At 46.2% G+C, this 22599-nt stretch overlaps 2 protein-coding genes across 6 annotated transcripts in view; both read left to right on the top strand.

The window, feature by feature from the left end:
* The window catches only part of ralgps2 (Ral GEF with PH domain and SH3 binding motif 2), a 71250-nt gene extending 53022 nt beyond the window's left edge, over positions 1–18228 (top strand). For 2 of the 5 annotated variants that reach the window (XM_076087477.1, XM_076087476.1), the window contains exons 10-21: positions 6201–6338; positions 7921–8011; positions 8195–8262; positions 8835–8973; positions 9117–9268; positions 9354–9408; positions 9943–10020; positions 10952–11069; positions 12337–12429; positions 13174–13279; positions 13720–13811; positions 14559–18228. In XM_076087477.1, coding sequence (XP_075943592.1) covers positions 6201–6338; positions 7921–8011; positions 8195–8262; positions 8835–8973; positions 9117–9268; positions 9354–9408; positions 9943–10020; positions 10952–11069; positions 12337–12429; positions 13174–13279; positions 13720–13811; positions 14559–14588 — 1160 coding nt within the window. In that variant the 3' untranslated portion in view covers positions 14589–18228. The remainder of the gene's footprint in view (positions 1–6200; positions 6339–7920; positions 8012–8194; positions 8263–8834; positions 8974–9116; positions 9269–9353; positions 9409–9942; positions 10021–10951; positions 11070–12336; positions 12430–13173; positions 13280–13719; positions 13812–14558) is intronic. The other 3 variants (XM_076087478.1, XM_076087480.1, XM_076087479.1) reach the window with 3 other exon arrangements.
* A 1629-nt stretch (positions 18229–19857) lies between these two features.
* The window catches only part of fam20b (FAM20B glycosaminoglycan xylosylkinase), a 10756-nt gene continuing 8014 nt past the window's right edge, over positions 19858–22599 (top strand). The window contains exons 1-5 of the mRNA XM_076087472.1: positions 19858–20029; positions 21008–21342; positions 21490–21737; positions 21833–21919; positions 22085–22194. Of these exons, the coding sequence (XP_075943587.1) occupies positions 21214–21342; positions 21490–21737; positions 21833–21919; positions 22085–22194 (574 nt within the window). The 5' untranslated portion in view covers positions 19858–20029; positions 21008–21213. The remainder of the gene's footprint in view (positions 20030–21007; positions 21343–21489; positions 21738–21832; positions 21920–22084; positions 22195–22599) is intronic.

The following is a 22599-nucleotide window of genomic DNA, read 5'->3' as shown; positions in this document are numbered from 1 at the left end:
ACACAACCGCTCCACAAACCCCTGCAATCAATTGGCCTTTGTGGGTTCCCCCGCTTTTTTTTTTTTTTTGCACAGCACATAAATGCACAAACACATCGTTCTCATATCCGAGGTATCCAGAGTTCTTATCTGTCATACTTTGTCTAAACTCTCCAACAGCCTCCTCCATCACCCATGCTCTTACCAACACAAACGCACACAACCTGCCCCTCAACACACACACACACAACCTGCCCCTCAACACACACACACAACCTGCCCCTCAACACACACACACAACCTGCCCCTCAACACACACACACACACACAACCTGCCCCTCAACACACACACACACACACAACCTGCCCCTCAACACACACACACACAACCTGCCCCTCAACACACACACACAACCTGCCCCTCAACACACACACAACCTGCCCCTCAACACACACACAACCTGCCCCTCAACACACACACACAACCTGCCCCTCAACACACACACACAACCTGCCCCTCAACACAAACACACAACCTGCCCCTCAACACAAACACACAACCTGCCCCTCAACACACACACACACACACACACAACCTGCCCCTCAACACACACACACACACACACACACAACCTGCCCCTCAACACACACACACACAACCTGCCCCTCAACACAAACACACAACCTGCCCCTCAACACAAACACACACAACCTGCCCCTCAACACAAACACACACAGCCTGCCCCTCAACACAAACACACAACCTGCCCCTCAACACAAACACACAACCTGCCCCTCAACACAAACACACAACCTGCCCCTCAACACACACACACAACCTGCCCCTCAACACACACACACACAACCTGCCCCTCAACACACACACACACAACCTGCCCCTCAACACAAACGCACAACCTGCCCCTCAACACAAACGCACAACCTGCCCCTCAACACAAACGCACAACCTGCCCCTCAACACAAACGCACAACCTGCCCCTCAACACAAACGCACAACCTGCCCCTCAACACAAACGCACAACCTGCCCCTCAACACACACACACAACCTGCCCCTCAACACACACACAGCCCTCCTTGTACGCACACTCTCGAACAACAGCAGAATCGGCCCCTCAGTGATTCATCACCCGGGCTGACGGATTTCCTTTTCTCTCAAATTACACAACGATCGCCGCTGAAAGAACAGAGCTGGAGGAGGCTCGGGGGAGAGAGGAGAGCCGGGAGGAGGGAGTTATTAAAAACTGTAAAAGCATTTATATGAATGTTTCTTTGTGGAAATGTTCAGATTTGGGAGATCACTCGTAATCACTCTCTCTTTCTCTGCTTCCCTGAGTCGCACCTTTAAGCTCATACCTCCGACCGCACATGCTTTATATTAGTTGAATCAGCTAGGAAGAACATGTTCCACACACACACACACACACACACACACACACACACACACACAGCATAACGCTCTCATTTCCCACTGGCCCTACTTAGTTACATACCTCCACTTCTCCTGACCCTCCAGGCTGACCTCTTCCTCCCTATGGTGACCTGTCCGTTCAACTGTGTCCAAGCTCTCATTAAGCGGATTCAAAATGAGCTTCACGGTGGAGCTGGAGACGTAATCGCAGCTCTCTCTTTTTCCTCACAATGTTTTTGCGATTCTTCACCCCATGGAGCTACATGCTGCCCTGTAGCTCATAATGTAGTCCGGCTTCTTGTGCTGTGGTTGGGATTTAACCGCATGTTGTCAGTAGGGTTGTTTTTGTAGACGTGTGTGTGTGTGTGTGTGTGTGTGTTATCTGTGTTGGCCTCTATAAGTGTCCTACTGATAAGATCAGCTAAGCTGTGGCTGTGAGGGGTCCACACACATATACACACACACACACACACACACACGCGCAAGCCTCGGGTCACATAGTGAGACGCGATTGGCCGCATGCCCATCTCCCCTAAAAAAAAAACTAAAAGCGGGCCGGTGCTGGCTGAGCTATCAATCCCCCGCTGCGTTACAACATGGTGTGTGACAGGACGGCTGTGGGGCGGCGGGTAACGAGCTCTGACAGTCTATCGTACATGCACGACCTGACCGCGATGTATTTGCTTGTCCTGCGACAGACTTTCTGTTTGAAGTCTTTCCTGCTCTGTGATTTACAGTCCCGGGCTTCGGGTGAACAGAATGGTTAGGTTACGTGTGGATTGGTTGTAATGACCCATTCAAAGCTTTCTCCCAGACCCTGTCCCCCCCCCATGCAGGTGAACCCGAGGGCCAAGCACTGCCGGCACAGAATGTTCTGGGTGTTTCTCAGGCAGCTGCTCCCTCCTTCTCTTTATCTTTTCGACTTTTTTTTTTTTCCAAGCTGAGTTATTGGAGGTATTGATCTCGTGATTTATTGCTCTACTCATGAAATGTTTTCTTAGCCTTTTGCCATTTTTGGCCTTTTTTTCACCTCAAGCTTTTTGAAGCTCAGTCGTGCATGTTCTCATACGTGTGTGTGCGCTATAGTGTCCTCTCGCTCGCTCTCTCTCTCTCTGGTCGTTTACAGCATTCACAGATGTGGCTTTGCAGCGAACACAGTATTTTCCACAGATCCCACCAACAGGCCAGGAACGTAAGTGAAAACATTTGAAGATAATTGTGAGTCGGCGATATGGAAGCGCACCAGATTGATGCCGTTAGTGTTCAAAGCTTCTGATTTTTTCCGCTATCAGGGAAAGGTCGCGACTGTCCCTGGAGTGTATCTGATGGAGGATGTGGTTATGGTTGGATTATATTCTATCATCCTTTTTTTTTTTTTTTTTCACAACTCTGTTAAAGGGAAAGTAAACTTTTAAGGATTCCACAAACAGTTTTCTGTGCGTCTCAGCGATCAGAGGCGTGTGCCGAGAGACATGTCACCACCTCATTAGGCGTGATACTATTGATCTAACACCGTTCCACCGGGTTAAACTCGCCTGCCGCCCCCCCGCCCCCCCCCATCCTGTTAGTGGCCAGGCTCAGATGGTGCTGTATTAGGAAACCGAAAGCCGAGAAAAAATAAACAAGCCTGGCTCCAAAGCTCAAATCACCCCATCCGATCAGATCAGCCTCCCTCTGGTGTTTTGCTGGAATGTGACTTTTCTTTCTCTCTTTAGCTTTCTGTTTCTCTTCAGGTCGGGCGTACTGTGGATTTTAGCTAAATGTTAATAGTTGAGGTGTTTCTCCTTGTTGCATCATAAATAAAACACAAAGGCACCAATACCAACTTTTCAATATTTAAGGCATTTTTTAAAGTTTACCCTCTTCACAATGAAAACGCCAAAATCAACAAGCACCATAATTCATTCCTGGATTTTTTTTTTTTTTTTTTTTTCAGACAAAAAAAACACCCTACACCCCCCCTTAACACCCCTGACCCGGTCTCATTTACATGTGTTGCATGCACACACATGATGTGTATATATAGTGTATCTCAGGCCTCAGATTCCAGAGCAAAGCCAAAGGAGCGTTGCTAAATGTTTCTGTCTGCAGCCGGAGCCTCCAGTCACGAAACGTCCTAACCTCTCTAACCTCTCAGCCAGAGCTCTCACAGCTGCCCAGACACACACACACACACACACACGCACACTCATACATACCTACACACATGCTGTCATGCTGACACATTACACACACTCCAAAAACAAAGTTGGAAACAGAATGAACTCGGGCAACATTTACCTTTTTAGTTGTGTGTGTTACCAGTAGTGGGGGTGTGTTTCCTTCAGTTATAGTTTCACGTGTGTGTTGTGTCGTGTCTTCACCGAGCTGCAGTGCTCAGGACTCATCTCTGTCTCTTTGTCCCCGTCTTCTGAGCTGCTCTGCCCTCCACTTCTGTCCCGCTGTTGGAAAAATCACAGGAAGTAAAGTCTTTTTCTGAACGAGGACCCTACTTCCCCAAAACGACGGTCTCCTCTCTGTGGACTCAGCTGTCCTGGGGCCCGGGCTCGGGCATGGTTCAATAGCCGGCCACTTCAACAGACTGAGCTCTGACGACCAATGCCTTGAGTTTTTCACAAAGGATGGGGGAGACTGGGAGAGGGAGGGGAAGGAGGACGAGAGGGGAGGAGAAGGGGGGTGTGGGAGTTTGAGATTGCCTTTTTTTCTTTTTTTTTTTCTTCTCTCTGTTTTGTTTGGAGTGGCCCAGCCTACCTCTGATGTCACTCTTATGGGAAAAAAAAAAAAAAATAAAGGACAGAAAAAGAGAATAACAGAGCGGCCTCATTAAGTTCCTCATCCTCAACAATGAGCGTCTTAGTTTTAATACAGGAGGCGAAGTGAGTTGAGTGAAAGGAAACAAGACCAGCTTGAAGTCTGGGGCACAGGCATGAACCGCTTTGAACCCCCCTTTTTTTTTAGCATTACCAACCCACAATCCCCCTCTTTTTTGGGGGGCTTTCTCCTTTCTCCTTCTTAATTTATTTAACCTTCATTTAAGCAGATCAAATCCATTGAGAAAATGGCAATCTGGCCAAGAATGCAGCAAAGTTAAATGTCAAATGCACGTCGATTTCATACGTACAATGGAACAAAGACAAAACATTTCATTAAGTTGTGTAAAAACTAAAGTCCATGCATCAACAAAACGTTAAACAGACAGTTGCATACAGAAAAAAGGGCATTTTATGTATTTGTGATTAAAACTTTTGTTAACTCTCCAGCAAGATGAGAGTTGAGTCTGGCCTGATAACAACTCCCTTTTCCAGACTGCACTGGTGGCACCTTCAGCAGAGGGAAGAGCCGATTGTAATGCTGCTGAGGCTTCTGAGCAGCTTCCTGTTGAGCTTCAGCTGGGTATGTGAGATCAGATATGAAGGAGAAGGGGGAAAAAGGACGGCCCACTTTGTGAGCAAAATCCTCACTCTGGGTGAAGTCTGAGCTCATCTGGTCCTTATCGTCGCTGTCGTTTACTTAAATGTGTTTGAGTTCAGCAGATAGCAGGTGACGTTTTCTCCATGATTTGTGAGCACATTTCCTCTTTCTTACCCGTAGCTTTTTATTCTTTTAATACAAGTTTTGCCACATGTAAACACACACAAAGTGTCCGTGTACTCTAAACCACAGGTCCTCTAAGAGCGCGTGTGTGTGTGTTCCAGGTATGGATTTGTGCATGACTAACTGCTGTCATCCCCGACATGCTCTCAAAAGAGCAGCTACAGCGGTTAAGCCTTCCGGATCCCTCTCTTCTTCCTCCTCTTCCTCCCCATCTCTCACTTCCTGTCGTACAGCCAACTGCTTCTCCCGCTCACAGCCTCTCTCTCTCTGTGTGTGTGTGTGTGTGTGTGTGTGTGTGTGTGTGTGTGTGTGTGTGTGTGTGTGTGTGTGTGTGTGAAGATGAGCTCCGGCCCTTTTTATCTGCTGGATCTGGTTGTTTTATTTGTACATCTGTGTTTAGACTGCGTGTGTACGTGCGCACATCTGTGAGTAAAACACAGTTTTCTGAGCATGGGTGTCATGTAGTCTACCGTGTGATAACTTTTCTTTTACAGCTGCACTCAATCTGCTGCTGTGTGAAAGAAACATCGAGGCATAGAGAGGAACGGCACACCATCCGTTTGATTCTGAAGCTTGTTAATCAGAATGGCTCCTGGATTTGTTTCTTAATGTTAATATTTATGTAATGAGAGACTAAGAATCTCAGCTCTGCTCCAAGTCTGCTAATATGAGGGAAGAAGAGACGGCGCATGGCTGGCGGGGGAGATGGACTTAAGTTGGAAAGGCTGAAGAGACGATCAATCATCCGCACAAGGCATTTAGATTTGGATCCATGGGGAGCAGATCAGGGCAGAAAACAAAAACAAAAAAGGTCTGCTTGAAACTTCAGCAAAACATTGCGAATAGGAGAGTCTGTGCAGGGTTCTTATTCCTGTCTCCTTCATATCAAACAAGCAGTCTGTGATCACCAGCTGGTCTTCACACCGAGAAATCCACAGCTGCAGCTTGCATCACGCACCAACAAAACTCTGGCCCTGTTTGTGATGTCCAGCCTCATGTTTGCTTTCTAATGAGCTGAGCTTTCCGTGTTCGGGCATGAAAATACCCGATTACCCCGCCGGTAAAAACGCCTCCGACAGATGGACGCCGTCCTCATTCGGCCCTTGACTCAATCAAGGATGAGAGGCAGAACGAGGCGGGCTGTGTGTTTCTCCCGGTTTGATGTAACATGTGGCGTCTTTTTCTGCTTTATTTCAGGGATGTACCTGTCCGATCTGACCTATATCGACTCGGCCTATCCCTCCACGGGCAGCATCCTGGAGAACGAACAGAGATCGAACCTGATGAACAACATTCTCAGAATCATATCGGACCTGCAGAGATCCTGTACCTACGGTGAGTTAAGCTGCCAGTCATTTTCAATGGAAGCTGGTGACATGAAGCTTGAGCAACACAACGAGAAAAGACTAGAGGACTCAGGTTTAAGCTTCAGCAAGAGTACGCTAGATTTATATTAGCCAACTGAAAAAACCCAGACCAGTGTTTCCAACTCTTTTGTAGTAAAAGTAGCTCTCAGCACTAGCTGCAAAAGTTGATAAATCTAGGGAGAAAGTTGCCAAGTCAGCAACACTCACGGCACATATTTTCAGGCCTCCCTCCAAAGCTACTCCGCCAAAATGATCATGATGATTATAAACAACAAACATGGCTGTTGGTAGTACTCACAGCTGTCAAGCTAGCAGCGTGTAGAAGACTCCGATGATGGCAGAGTGCGTGTAAGAAGGTAGCCAATAAGTTATTTATGCCCGAATTCCAGTCCTGACACATGCCTCTCTGCCAGCTATAGCCGTGGCCGGAGGCATTTTGTGTTTGCGTTGGCCGTCCGGCCATCTGGTCCATTCTCGTAAACCAGATATCTCAGGAACGCCCTGAGAAAATGTTCTCAAATTTGGCACAAACGTCCACTCGCACTCAAGGTGGAACTGATTAGAATTTGGTCACAAAACACGTTTTTTTTTTTTTTTTTTTCCGTAACTCAACAATTTGTATGTTAATTATGACAATTTTAAACAAATGTCTTAGTAGGATAAAATGATGACGTGATGCAACATGACTGGTTGGCAGATGCCTACAACCGTGAGGCGGTCATTCTACTTTTATTAGAGCATTAAATTCATTAGCATGTAATGAGAATTTCAACAAACCAACTCTAGCTTTTCATATGTGTGAGGAAGGCAGCTCACGAATGTCATTACAAGTTTTCACTGTACTCTGAGGTCTGATTATGTCTATCATGTGGAAGAACAAAGCAACAGAACAAAGCAGGAGGGAGTCTCTGTAAAGGCTGCGAGGGAACTGCATCAAAGCCTGGCCACTTTTCTGTGGCCATGGAGACGCAATGAAAGAGTCTCTTTAGCATTCATCAATTCTTCTTTAAGATCTGCATTCAACAGTCAAAGTCCGTCCTCTTACCTTAGTGCTTTCTATCAGATTGTTTTTGTGTGATTTGCCGAGTTTTGGAGATATCTGCCGTAGAGATGTCTATCTCTCTCATATGATGGAACTAGATGGCACTCTGCTTGTGGTGCTCAAAGCGGCAAAATAAAACTCAACAGCAATGTCTCTGTCCAGAAATCAAGACACTGTTACACAGCATAATCCACAGGCCTTGTTGGGAGCAGTTTCATGTAGGAACTATTTTCTTCCCACCAAACTACACCTGCCAACTGTATCACCGTGCAGAGGGAAGTGCACATCTACTCATGAACATGTAAACAACAATAGCTAGCTCAGAGGTGCTAAGTAAGCTAGCGGTATTGAGTATAGATGCACGCTTCCTTCTGCGCGGTGATACGCTTGGCGGGTGTAGTTTGGTGGAAAGAAAATAGTTCCTACTGCAGGAACGACTATCCTCACTCCAGACATGCTTCACAGCCGTGATATATGGTTAGTTTTAGATGACATGTTTGTCTTTCAGATGTACTAGTGTTGCCTCACGTGCAGAAGTATCTCAACTCAGTCCGGTACATCGAGGAGCTGCAGAAGTTTGTGGAGGACGACAATTACAAGTAAGAAACCAAACTTGGACGTTGCAGGAGCAATTTTCCTGCCAGGAAGATCAAAAATAGGTTTTAGGTGTTTCTCTCTTCCCCAAAAATATTCTATCCCCATCATTTTTTTTTTATGATGAAAACTTCTCAAGAGGATGAACTCAATCTGACGGATTAATCAATGTTTTTTTTTTAATTTAGGTTGTCACAGAAGATTGAGCCAGGCACCAGCACACCACGAGCAAACGCCTCCAAAGATGATCTTGTGGGTACGTTGGGTGTTAAGTGTCGTATTAAACCTGTTAATCATCTTTTTCCCTCTCCTCTTCCTGGGCTATACATTCATCCTTCTTTCCCAAGCGGCAACCTCCAGTGCTGAAAAATCCAAATTCTTCAAATTGACCACTTGAGGCTGAGTCCAATTCCCATTGATCTCCATGTGAAAATGCCCAACTTTACAGCAGAGATTTTGGTCTCTATAGCTAATTTCCCTGTTCATGATGGCTTTACAGGGGCTGAACTTTTACATAACGACCCTATTCCAATTATATTGCGGCTTTAAGTTGGGCATAAATATGGGCGTGGCTACTTTGAGTGACAGGTGGGTGCCGTCTCAGGTCGCTAAACGCTTGCAGTCTTCCTCGTAGCCCGCCTCAGCTCCACTGACAATCCACCCCTTTGCCCATTTTTGGGTATTTTCCGGGAATTAGGCAGAGTTGGCACCACCAAGATGGCGACCACCCGGAGCCACAATGACTCTCCAGGAACCTATGGGTGACGTCACGGAGACTACGTCCATATTTGACACCGTCTCATGTTCCCTCCCCGCTCTCACCTGCAGGCCAGGAAGCGGCAGCGTCTCCTCTCTGCGGCCGTAAATGTTCGATAGCAGCCGAAGGAACCAAAGTCCCGGCCACACCGCCCTCCCCCAGGAACCTGCTGCCCTACGGACACAGGAAGTGCCACAGCCTGGGCTACAAGTCAGTTTGCTTTTTTTATAGTTTGTATTACAATGAGGTACTGCAGATGGACTGTATTTTCATCGTTCTGCGACGCATAAAAGCATCTACAGTCGTGAAGCAGAAATCTTTACCTCTTTATTTTTCCTTCTGTGTCCACGTAGTTTTATCCATAAGATGAACACGGTGGAGTTTAAAAGTGCCACGTTCCCCAATGCTGGTTCTCGGCACCTGCTGGACGACAGCGTGATGGAGAGCCACAGTCCCACTAGGGGACATGCAGAGAGCTCAACTCTGTCTAGTGGTATTTCACTTGGTAAGTCTCGCACGTGTATACTTATGACCATAATGCACAGTTTGTATCTTCAATGAGTGTGTAAACGGTTGGTATCCGTCCCCAGGGAGCAGCGAGGGCTCTGAGCTCAGCGAAGAGGTGTCCTGGCCAGCGTTTGAGAGGTAAGCTTGCTACGTCCGTGTCTGCAGTGTTTGTTTTCTTTCCATCACATCCACGTGTAAGATCATAAAATCCGTCCCCGATGTGATTGTATCATTTTCAAAGCTCTGGCCTCAAGACACGGCTATGCGAAAATGATCGGCCATTAAAAGTCGCGCACGAATGCCGCGCCCCGCCCTGCTTTCCGCCTTGCACCCAGAGCCGTCACGCCTCCACCGCTGCTCACAGATGCCTCTGCAGCCTGAAATTTATGAAGAGCGTGACATTGAAACCCCTCCTAACCAGTACTCCCTCTGTGCAACCAAGTGTCCGTAGCCTCACTCACCAGTTCAACAATCAACTGGCCTGGAAATACACCATTTTCTTCAAACTGTTGGAATAACCCTGTACACACATTCATCTATAACTCCTCTAACCAAACGACTGCTCCCTTCATCCAGCCAACCAGAAATAAAGCACCCTCACAGCCTTAACAGTGTCCCGTGCCCCCCCCCCCCCCCCCCCTATTCTATCCTGTCTTATCCTACTCTGAACAGGACTCGGTTCTATCACTCTTTGGGCCCAGTGACCCGCGTGGCCCGCATCCCCTACAGAGGAGTCCTGAGGTCCAGCAGGTACACACATCCCGACCGGAACCAACCTGAGCTGAACCAAACCCTCTCTTGTCCTCACTTCACAGCCCCTCAGTCCCTTGCAAAGGGGGGCCGCTGTATGCTGGTGCTTAGAGTGTGTGTAGTGCTGGGATAAGCTGGTGGTGGGAAACGTGTGTGTGTGTTGGTGAAATCAGGTGACGGGCAAATGATCTGTCTGGGCTCATGGTTCTTCATCTTCTGCTGCGTACCATCAGTCTATTATCCACCTTTTGCTTTTCTTAAACTTCTTGCATGTCTGCCTCTCTCTCTCACACACACACACACACACACACACACACACACGTCAACCTGGGCTTCTGCTTGTGATACATTTCCAAGATATTTTCACAGCTTGGAGCTAAAAAAAAAAAGAAAAGTTTCCACCATGTGTTGCTGGAAACAACTGGTTGCATCCTCATTCCTGAGGTAGAGAGGAACAGACTCTTCAGGGTCGCTGAAGCCAATTCTCAGGGATGTTGCATATAAAAGCGTCTGTTTTGCGCTCTCTCTCTGTCTCTCCCTCTGTCTCTCTCTCTCTCTCTCTCTCCCTCTCCCTCTTTCCACCAGGCGTCACTGGGCTCCTGCACTGGGCTTCCTGCTCTGATCCTCCAGACAGACACAATCTGCACACCACCTTGTGCACCGCTGCTCTTCTCTCTGCCGATACCAGTGTTAAGATTTATGTCTGTGAAATTCAGTCCTGTAAAAGCAAGACGGAAATAGATAAAAAAAGAAAAGTACTTTTAACGAAGCAGAGTTTAAGGTGGCTTTGCAGATTGCGTCGGCCTTTTTTTACTACTAGTTCATCTCTTGATTTTGATCTGGCGTGCTTGACAACATGCATTTTTGTTGTGTGTGTGTGCGTGGTTGCGTTTACAGCTCGTAATGTTTTTTCTTTGTCCTGTTGTTGTAGCTCAGCGGAGTCAGAGGAGCTCGCGGTTCACTTGTATCCCGGAGCGGTCACAGTGCAGGGGGTGTTGAGGAGGAAGACTGTGCTCAAGGAGGGCAAGAAACCAACAGTGAGATCACGTGTGCACACACACACACACACACACACACACACACACACACACACACACACACACACACACACACATATATATCCATCCTCGTGTTCATACACCTGTATCTACCTACCTACTGTCCAGGAGCAGATGGGCAGTAAAAGCTGTCTGAAGGCCTCAGGGACTCCTTAACTTGCAGAACATCTCTGTTTCTGTCCGTTCCTCTTCCCTCACCCCCCCCCACTGCTTTTGTTCGCCTTGTGCCTTTTTAAGCTATTTTAATATTTGAGATTATCCTATTCTGTTTTGACTGGAAACAAAACTTGAGCTCTTGAAACTGTCATGGGTAGTGCGGGAGATTTATGAGCTTCTTTGATGATGTAACAAGGTTTTAAAAATGTTTCCCAATCTGGAAAAAAACATTTACAATCAGGAGAAATCTGCCTGGTGCGGGCACCACCACGACTATTAATTAGCAGGTTGACTTTGTCCCTTTTTTTTCCGTTTACATGCTTTACGATTGGCCCTAGTAGACCCGTGTCGGAGGCCTTTAGCCAATTCAGCATGTTGAGTCCGTCGGTGAGAGAAATCACTCTGATTGGCAGTTTCAGTTTAAGCAAATCGGTGCACGAGAAGAGAAACAGAATTGAGTAAAGCCAGTAAGCGACTGAAGAGAAGAGGCCACACGCAGAGAAGCGCTTATCATTATCCTCTCATCTGGTCATTCCAATACACAATGACGATTTTCACAATGACATAAGTGTTGAGTGAGAGTTTCCCTTCTTGTATGACCAATACAGACTACCGCCACCTGCTGGTGTGGAGAGATATTTCCTCTTATGCGGGTGCAGGACGTACGTGCTCGTTGGCCATTGGCTGTACTCTCTGCGCTGTGTTCAAGTGCAGCTTTTTTGGCCGAGACACTGGCGCCAGTAGTTCTTTGATGTCGGTTTGGTGTGTCTGGACCTTTCGTCTCCACAGCTTTCAGTGTTTATGGAACAAGATGCAAATGTTGCATAATTATTCTCCGGTCATCCAACGAAGCACAGGCAAGCGAGGGCTTTAAGTTCCCCCCAAACCACACCGTGTTCTCCCCTGTGATCCGTCTCCCCGGCTCTGCCTTTTCTAATCTGGTCTCTTTATCTGTCCCAGTCAAAGCTCTGTTAGTCAGCGATGCAGCACAGAACCAGACGCATAATAATATCACAGTCTGATGGCACACGAGGACCATACTGAGGCATCTCATTGACTCAGTCAGGCTGAAGTGGAGTTGATTTCACCTTTGTGTCTCCAGGTGGCGTCATGGACCAAATACTGGGTCGCTCTTTGCGGAACACAGCTCTACTACTACCCTGCCAAGTCCCTGAAGGCCACCGAGAGGAAACATGTAAGTCGCCATCCTCTGACTATTTCTGCAGCAGATGATAGAGATTTCTCCGATTTCTTCCATGTGAACCGCAGCTGTTGATAGAAATCAGAGTAAATACACGGAATAGCCCCAAAACACTGTTTAACAAGGAGAGGACACATGATAGCCATTACGTACTCACTTAGAAAGCTTCATTACAGAATGAACTCAGGGCAACACACTTATTGATTCTTCTTTGTGTGTTGCAGTCGGTATGCACAGGAAATGGAAATCATGGGGAAAAAATGCAAATTACAGATTTTTCATGTAGTTTTGGCATAATTTAAAAACAAGTGGAGTGTGTGTGTGTGTGTTTGGACTTCATCACTTTGACAGGAACATTTACTGAAACTATACAGGAGCTCAGAGGAGGGAAGAAAGAACAATAAGAACTGGAAGAAAACAGTGACTGAGTGGACGTGAGATGTTGTGAGTGTGCGTGCGTGGGGGGGGGGGACTGGACGAAGTGTGACGCAGTGGGGGGACAGACAGATGGTAGCACTCATTGAATAATGAGACCAATGACATCACTGCAGTCTTGTGTGTCACTCACCGGCTAATGAGAACCTTGTGGAGAGCACATGCAGGCTCTGCACACACACACACACGCACACACAAAGCCTGTGTTAATGATTCTTCTTCTTCTTAAGTAGCATTTAGACGGAACAGAGTCGCCATGAGAAAGATAATTAAACTCTTGTTTCCTCTTGTACTTCTGCCCAGTTCAAGTCCACGTCCAGTAAGACCGTGTGTGTGGTGGGTCTGATGGCCATAATGGCCGACGATCCCGAGCATCCCGACGTCCTCTTGCTGACGGACTCCGAGCAGGGTGAGACACACACACACACACACACGCACGCACACAAAAGAAGAAGCTAAACGGAAATGACTAACACGAACAAGCAGTCATCTCTCTGAAACAGGATGCAGTAAAAATGTGAACTGGGTCAGTGGAGCTTGGTTTGAATGGTGACATACACACACACACACACACACACACACACACACACACACACCGGGAATAGACGCTGGCATTTTTAGGGCACTGGCCCTATGTTGAACCCTACACACACACACACACACACACACACACACACACACACACACACACACACACACACACACACACACACACACACAGAATCCCGTTGCCTCAGTCCTGAACTCTTCCACTGTGACTCTGTCTGCCATCTTTCCAGTGAGTGTTTTTTAGAGCAGGTGGAAACGAGAGGCTTCGGCTTCTAACTCTTGTTTGTCTCCGTTGCCTAGGTAACACCTACAAGTACCAAGCAGGGAACCGAATGAACGCTCTGCTGTGGTTCAAACATCTGAGCGCTGCCTGTCAGAGCAACAGGCAACAGGTACGGAGCTGCATCACACACACACTCACACACACACACTCTCACACACACACTCTCACACACACACTCTCACACACACACTCTCACACACACACTCTCACACACACACTCTCACACACACACTCTCACACACACACACTCTCACACACACACACTCTCACACACACACTCTCACACACACACTCTCTCACACACACACTCTCACACACACACTCTCACACACACACTCTCACACACACACTCTCACACACACACACACTCACACTCTCACACACACACTCTCACACACACACACACACACTCTCACACACACTCTCACACACACACACACACTCTCACACACACACACACTCTCACACACACACTCTCTCAGTCAAACTCAGTCACACTCACTCACTCTCACTCACTCACTCATGTTTAACTTACATTTATGAATATAAAACTGCAAACTTTGTAATGAGATCGGTTAGGAAACTTTTAAAAAGCAAAAACTAAATGTTTCCAGTAGAGTTTGAAATGACAGATAATGAAGATAAATCAACACTTTTCTTGCTACAGTGTTTGGTTATTTATACATTTCCGGAACAGATGGACAACCGTTTCAGTGTTGGAATGACACGAGGCACAGGTTAAATCAATGTAACTTATGAATAGTACAAAAAAAGGACCATGATGAGTCATTTTAAATGAAACTTCTTTAACCTTATTTACCACTCACCTCACCCACACACGCTCTTTCTCCCCCAGGTGCCAGCCAATCTGATGTCATTCGAGTGACCGGCGCTGAGGAGTGTGACTGAGCAAAGACGAGAGAGAGAGAGAGAGAGGGAGGGATGATGAGAAAACAGACGACGAGGAGGATGAGGAGGAGGAGGAGGATGAGGAGGAGGATGAGGATGATGAGGAGGAGTGTTGTATCAGTAGAGGGAGCTTTCACTGCCATGAGCCCTGACCGCTGATTCTTGCCCCGGCCCCACTGCAGCCTCACCTGCCACCACTGCCTTAACCAGAGTACCCTGTGTCTGTGTGTCTGTGTGTCTATGGAAGTGACTGTTTTGGGCGTACTGACTACTGAACAAGGACCTGCACCACTGCTCTTGTCTCCCATTCGCTCTCAGCATCTTTTTGTTTTCTGTCCAGGACTTCGATGAAACCGTTGGACTCCTCCCCTCCCTCACAGACAGACTGTCCTCCATTGGACAGAAACAATCCTCTCCTCTGTTTTTTTGTTGTTTTTGTGGTGTTTTTTTAAAGGGGTGTTAACTATTTTTTTGTGTGTCCTCCACTATGCTCAAACGCAAGATTTCTGTCTTTAAATAGACACACAATCACTTCACGCACATCGGACTAACCCGTTTAAAAAAATGTTTTTTTTACTTCCTCATTCACATGTGTTGGGCTTGGAGTCACAGGCTTATTTAGATGAACTACGGCACACAACTACGCTCACTCTCACGCTCACTCTCACACTCACGCATATTTGATCGCGCCGGCGTAAATGTTAAGGGCTCTGATTCGCAATCGATTCCAGCTGTAACAATTCCCACACTTCCTGAATGTGTCTAGTTTTTATTACTCTTTTTTCCCCTCATATACTCGCTAACTGTTCTGTACGTATGTAGTAGTTTGTGTAACTTGAGGAGGGGTTGAGGTGGGAGGGCAAATCCACAAAGGTACGATCATCCCAGAGTCTAAGCTAAGACGTGTTCACGGTTGGGTAGACGAGAGTTCATCCTTCTATTTTTTACACACATGGTTTTGTTTTTCCTCCAGTGTCTGCTCTCTGTCGGTCCGACGCTCTGTTTCACCAGACTCTCTCACACACACACTCTCTCACACACACACACTAAACACTAAGACTTGAAACTGTGAAAGAGTCCAAGAGAAGAGAGCGACAAGAACTCTCAATCCATGATTTGATCTCTTCTTCTTGTTGCTTGATGTGGTCAGAGCCTCTGGTCTGGACATTCAAAGCTACCTGGAGCCATGCAGAGTCTACTTTATATCTTCTTTATGTTTTGTGTTGTTAGTTGTTTCTTTTTCCTTTTTTGGGGGGGAGGGAAGGTGCATTTCACAGTATTACCATGTAGTAAACGATCACACGTCTGTGTAGTTTTCTGTTAAATTTGAATGTTACATTTTTTTTGTGTGTTTTTCTCTCCTTTTGGAGAAGTTATGTTGAATCTTTTATGCATTTATTTTTTTTTTTTTGCCCCTTATTCAATCAACCAGGACCCGGCTTGATTTTAGACCCTTCCATCTGATTTGGAATAAGCACCTTGGTTATAATTAGTGCCAAGTGATGTAACGTCACCGTGTTTTCTTCAGGTTGACGAAACGTTAGGACGAGCAGAGCCGCGGTGGAATCAGTGCAGATGTGGAATCAGTGCAGATGTTTCACGGTGTCACAAATTGCTGTTTTTGTTTCTTCGTTGTGAGCAAGATGGATGATGGAGGTGACAATGATGGGAAGCTTTTTCGCCCAGTGATATTTATCAAATTCTAATCTTTTTTTCTTTTCTTTTTTTCAAACAGCTGTTTACATTGTACGTTTACACAATCGTTTGCCCCCACAATCCCTTCGATGCTCCACATGTACTGCAGACACCTTTAGTATTACAGTATGCAGACGGGGTGTTTTGAGCTCAGCGATGGGGTGGAAACAGATCCTCTCTGATGTGCTTCAGTCAGTGTTCTGCATTTAAACTGTCCTCAACAGTCCAAGTCAACTATTCAGCTTTTTAGGTCAAACGAACAACAACAAACTGAGACAAAAGACAATTACGTGCCCGTAAAGAGACATTCAGTCCTTTGTGTTTTGACTAAAGGAGAGATGGTAGCGGATGAACCTGTGGACGAGTGAATGAGGAAGCCAAAGATGGGCATGTGGATGCATTCATGCGCCTGTGCACACTTCTTTATTTTTTTAAACACGTTTTAATTCAAGCTGCACAGAGGCCGACTCACGGCACAACTCCACGCTGGCTTGTGTGAAGAAAGGAGGGACACCGTGGGAAGATAAGGAAGTGGAAACTGGTGCTCGTCTGTGTCCACCGAGGCTTTTTTTCTTCGCTGCACAACGAGAGCAGAGACTGTTTTGAAGCCACACAATCCCAGAGCTGAAGCCCTCTGGAGGCTGATCATCGCTGGTGTTTGAGTCTCATCGGTGGGCCGGGGCGGACAAAGGGGGTCTGAATGAAATGGGTGAGACAAGAGTTTGGGTGGGTGGTGGGGGGGTTTAGAGGCTGTTTACCTCTGTGTATCGACGTTTGGTGGAGCTTAACCTGCTGTCATTTGCAATATATTGACATTTAGGTGCAGTTAAAGGGACAGTTCAACCCAAATGTACATATTTTACCTCTTTCCTGTTGTGTTATTTATCATTCCAGATAGTTTTGGTGTAAGTTGCCAAGTGTTGGAGATATCAGCCTTCTCTCCATACGGGGCCGATACATCCAACACTCAGCAACTCACACCAAAACAATCTAGATGGATAAATGGCACTATAGGTAAGAGAAAAAATGTTTTTTGTTTCTTTATTTTGGTATGAACTGTGCCTTTAAACAAGAATTAATGCCGTCTCAAAAAAAAGGATTGTAAACCGAAGGAGCTGGGATGTAAACAAATGGCATCCCAGTCACATTTCCCTTCCTTCTATTTGCTGATGTGAGATGATTTGGTTTTAAACTCAAGCAGACCTTTTGAAGCGGTCTTGGAAGGTTTATTTGAATCAATTTGGATTTAACGATGTTGCCCATCGATAATTACCCAGATCATGGTGAGCGCTTTTTGTGAGGTTTTCCCTCTCTGTAACCTGAGTTTACACACTTTTCTTTTTGTTATCATTTCTGTACAGTGTGTGGTCAAAATAATGGAAATGCATGTTTCTTGTTTTTGGGGATGTTTTGTGGATTTAGCCGACTCTTTTCTTGGATTGACCCGTGATCATCTATTTTGGGATGAGAGCGGAAAGTTCAAATGTCAGGCGGTTCTCGTTCGACATCATTTTGGGTTTGGGAAACTTGATGTTTGAAAAATCTCTTGTTTTCTGTGGTGAGCGTTCATGTTGGTTCCTTTAAATTGACCCCACTGTCTAAATGCACAACTCGCCCTGTATTAACTGTTTAGAGTGAAGCTGCCTTCTGATTTCATTCTTTTTTTAATGGTCATGAAATAATTGTTTAACAGTTGAGGTGAAGGTTTCGACCAGAGGAAAAGCTTTCAGTGCGTTTTTGTCTTCTGATTTTTGTGAAAAATCAATGTGAATCTGGACGAGCATCATTCACCGTTTACCGAGGGCGACGACGTGTGTGTGTGTGTGTGTGTGTGGCGAGCGCTGTGACCTCATAGCTGAGTGATGCGCTGCCTGGTGTGAAGACTGAGAACCAATAAACACTCTGCCCTTTTTTACTCCACACGTCGGTCTCCCGCTCATTGTTCAGTTGGAGAGTGTGTGTGACTGTTTATCCGGGGGGGTAGATGTGAGTGTGTAATGTATCACGGTTGCATCACAAGGTTGAAGACCATTTAAATACTGACAATCGGTTCCATCCTTTATTTATTTTTTGAGTTGGATGACGGAGAGCCACTGTAACCGTCGAGGAAAGTGTCCTGACGGGATTTATTCTGCAGAGTCAGCTTCATTTCTTTAAGACACTATTCCCAAAATATTCCCCAAAAATGTAGATTCCTGAGTCAGCTAACCAACTACCCCAAAAAACTTACATTAACTTGTAATTGTGTTATTTATCTTGATGAAGCTTTACTTCACAAGGCTGCAGTTACGATGATAACATCACAGTGCAGATGTTTGCTTTTTAATATTATATAATATGGGCCAGTAACTGGTGCAATGTAACTAAGTACATTTACTCAGGTACTGTACTTAAGTAGAGTTTAAGGTACTTTTACTTCCCTTGACTATTTCCATTTTATGCTACTTTATACTCTACTACGTCTCAGAGAGAAATCTTGTGCTTTTTACTCCACTACATTTCTATTACAATTTGATTTACTAATTACAGATTTTGATAATAGAAATGCATGCTGGCTTGCATACTGCAAACACTCAACCAGATGCAGTACATCCTGGTATTTGTTGGCATACTGTATTTGACACACTAAGGTCCCAATCTCCACACTCATGGACTCACAGACTTTGAGGCGCATTCCCACAAAGTCCATGAGGGTTTAGGACTGTCCCACTTTCAAATCGTCACGTGATTGAGGGCTCTCTCGGACACATTTAGAGCCCTTTAGGAACACTTTCTGTGAGTGCACATTTCTGCAGAGGGAATAACCCAGAATTCATAGCAATGTGACGTTAAACACGGGGTTTAAATTGGAAGTCTGGAAGCTGGAGACGTAAAAAAAAAAAAAAAGGTTAAACAAAGAGGAAGGCACATGGGTGTTCAGCCTTCCATATTTAATTTACACTGAAACATTAAGGATTAAAGATGTTATGATGTCATCGTAACGTGATACGTTGCAGCAAAGTGCTCATCAAGTCTCATTGGTATTTACACCCTTTCAAGGCCTCGCAGCCTCTCACACTCAACCATTTAACAGGTGACGTCAGTTAAGTCCCTGAGGGTTCAGGGTTTAAGGCTTTAGGAGGACATTGGGATTGGGCCTAAATCTTTTTCTGGCATACTAAATAGTTCGGTTATATCGGTATTGGAACTCATTCAGAGAATTTATCCGGGGAACTTGGAATAATTTCACCCATTTCTTTACACTTCTATAGTTATGTAAATGAATTATGCAAGAAAATATTAGACTTATATTATAATATTCAACATATTATTGCCATTTATTTTATTTATTTATAAATAATTTTTTTTTTTAAATCATTCTTTGAACTATAAAGCCTTTTGTTAAAAAAAAACAAAAAAAACGGGAACCACTACTGTAACTGCATTAGTGATTGTTGCATCTATCTCCAGCCGTGTATGGACGGACATGGCGCACTACCGCCACCTGGTGGCGGCCCGGAGCTCCTACAGGAAGGAGGAAGTGTTTCGGAAGTGAACACGGACGGCAGAGAAGGAATCGAAGGAAAAGGGCGGAGGAGAGGGAGCTACCAGGGGGGGGGGAAAGAGGAAAAAATTATTAAAAAACCAGCGGGACAATTTATTATTGTTAACTTCAATATCGCAGGACTTTACGGACGCTGGGGGGCTACTTTGTGTCTCCGGTGATCGGCGTATGGATATAAGGTAAGTCCGCTTTGGTCCGCAGCCAGTAAAAACAACCGACGACGTTCAGCAGCTAGCAGGCAGCGTAAAGCTAACCGACACAGCAAAGGTGTGCAGCGGTTTGCTAATAAGCAGCTAGCAAGCACTGTAGCGATAGGTGTGACTCGTATGTCGTTGTTTATGGTGACCTGATTTAACGGGCAATTTATCAGTTCGAAAAAAAAAAAAAAAAAAGCAGCATCATGAAAGACCGATTGTGTGAATGAAGCGGTTGCCTGCGTGGCCATGAGCTGTGTTTAATACCGTCATTTGTAATATTTTACCCTTTATTAAACAGCTAGTTTTGCTGCCGTTATGTCACCGTTTTTGAAAAACGTTGCGCCGCGTCCGTTGGCAGCCAACGTCTGTTAACTGACGTCTGTTAACTGCCAGTTGAACGTGGCAGTTGTATTAATTTGACTGCTGACATGTTAACAGTTAAGCTCCTCCTCCTCTCCTGTTTGTTGCTGTAGCAGCCAGGTGAAGTCAACATGGCGCTTTTTTTTTGTAATTAAGAGCAACATCACTTGGTTCAGCCCAATTCCTCTTATGCAAGGTTAGGCTGTCACCTCATACGACTCTCTCTCTCTGCACCACAGCAGGACTACCTGTCCATCAGTCTGCTCACTGGAAATAATCCATATCCCCCAAATCCAGTGTTGGAGAGGGAGCTGAAACGGGGATGTTTTGAATGCTGTAAATTCTTTTTTAGTTGACCGCTTGTGCACAAAGTACATGTGTATTTGGCGTGTCATCCCGTTGTAGTTGCACATCCTGGACAGGCTTCAGCTGTGCTGCAGTACTGGGTCATCGTCTCCCCCGAGGGGGGAAACAAGCCAGAGCGGGCAGCAAATCGATCAGTTTTTTCTGCCACATATTATTGACAGCTCATGTTCCCTTTTCTGAGTCCTCGTCTGTCTCCTCCCTCCTAAGCCCTCTCTCATTTCTGTTCCTCTCCAGGTGACTCGGATTGTAGCACCAGAGGACAGCAGCACTCATCCCTCAGAAGAGCTCGTCTAAAGGCAAGGGGGGGGGAGGTGGGAGGGTCCGGAGACGGAGAGCTGCAAGGGGTCATGCATCAGGTGTGAGGGGGATTCACTGCAGGGGAGAGACACACACACACGGCGTCGGGTGAGGAGGAGGTCGAGGGCAGGTTTGGTGTGGAGATGAAGCTCAAGCAGCGCATGGTGGTGCTGTGTGCCGTGCTCCTCCTGCTGGGCCTGGCCAAGATCTTCCTGCTGGATGGAGGCGAGGGCTCCGCGGCCAGCCGACGGGATCTCAGAGCGTTTCGGAAGGTCAGAGTCCCAATTAACCAATTATTTTTCAGTCTTGTTTACAAAAAGTACTGTCAACTGGAGGATGCACTAACTGTATAAAGTCATATGAGAGCTGTTGCCAGACACGTCCATGACGTTATCGTGTTATCGCCCACCTCTTGACAGATGGAAGCCGGCCTTTCTCTGTCGCGGGGAGCCCGCCTCACACACACCCTCCAGTCTCCGTGGGAGATAGCGAGCCAGTGGGTGGGCCCGAGAGAGGTGTACCCCGAGGAGACCCCGGAGCTGGCGGCCGTGCTCATCTCTCTCAGCAGCGCCCGGGTAGAGCGGGCGGACGTGGGCTACAAGGGCACGCAGCTCAAAGCCCTGCTGGTGCTGGATGGGGGGCAGAAAGTGGTCTTTAAACCCAAGAGGTCAGACTTGTAAATAGTGAGATTACACACACACACGTTTAATGCTTTAAGAGCGATTCAGACGTCTTATTTGTGTGTTTTCCGCCCGTCCGTAGATATAACAGAGACTACGTGGTTGAAGGCGAGCCGTACGCAGGCTATGACCGACACAACGCGGAGGTGGCTGCTTTTCACCTGGACAGGTGTGTAAAAAAAACAGTGTTTACAAAGTGCCTTAAAGTAAAGCAAAAGCAGGATACGAGGCAATATAACAGAACATTGAGCAGGACGAAGCTAAGGTAACAGATAAAACAATTCTGTAATCGCTCCACAAACCGCTGTGTGATAAGTTCTGGTCCTCTCTGCAGGATCCTGGGCTTCAGGAGAGCGCCCCTAGTGGTCGGCAGAAACGTCAACGTGCGGACGGAGATCAAACCTGTGTCCACAGACCAGCTGCTGGGCACCTTCCTCATGCAGGGTTAGTATCGTCCACCCCTCCGTCTTCCTCCACACCGCTCGGATGACTTTCTAGTAAGTGAGAGAGGGAGAGTGTGGAGTCACTGCACCGATGATTTGACTCATCGGTCCACTTTCTTTCTACTTCTGATCTCAGTTTTCACACTCAGTCGTTCACTCTCCTCCCACCGTTCCCGTCTTCTTCTCTTTCTTTTAATCTCTTTATCAGTCAGCACACTAGACCAGGATATACCCTCGTCCTGTTTGCTGATGGTGTGAAAGTTAAGGCAGTAAAAGCTCTCTGTTTAACACGCTACTAAAAACACAGATGATGCATGTTTAGTCCTGTAAAGATTCTAAGAGGTTTTAACTCTCCTCTTGTATGTTTATTTTTCTAACATGAAGCAAAGACACATAGATGTATTGT

The sequence above is a fragment of the Anarhichas minor genome, unplaced genomic scaffold, assembly GCF_050575085.1.
Source record: "Anarhichas minor isolate MPS153535 unplaced genomic scaffold, ASM5057508v1 ptg000010l, whole genome shotgun sequence".
Lineage (NCBI taxonomy): Eukaryota > Metazoa > Chordata > Actinopteri > Perciformes > Anarhichadidae > Anarhichas > Anarhichas minor.
The sequence above is the reverse complement of the archived record's forward strand: the minus strand, read 5'-3'. Positions and strand labels throughout refer to the sequence as shown.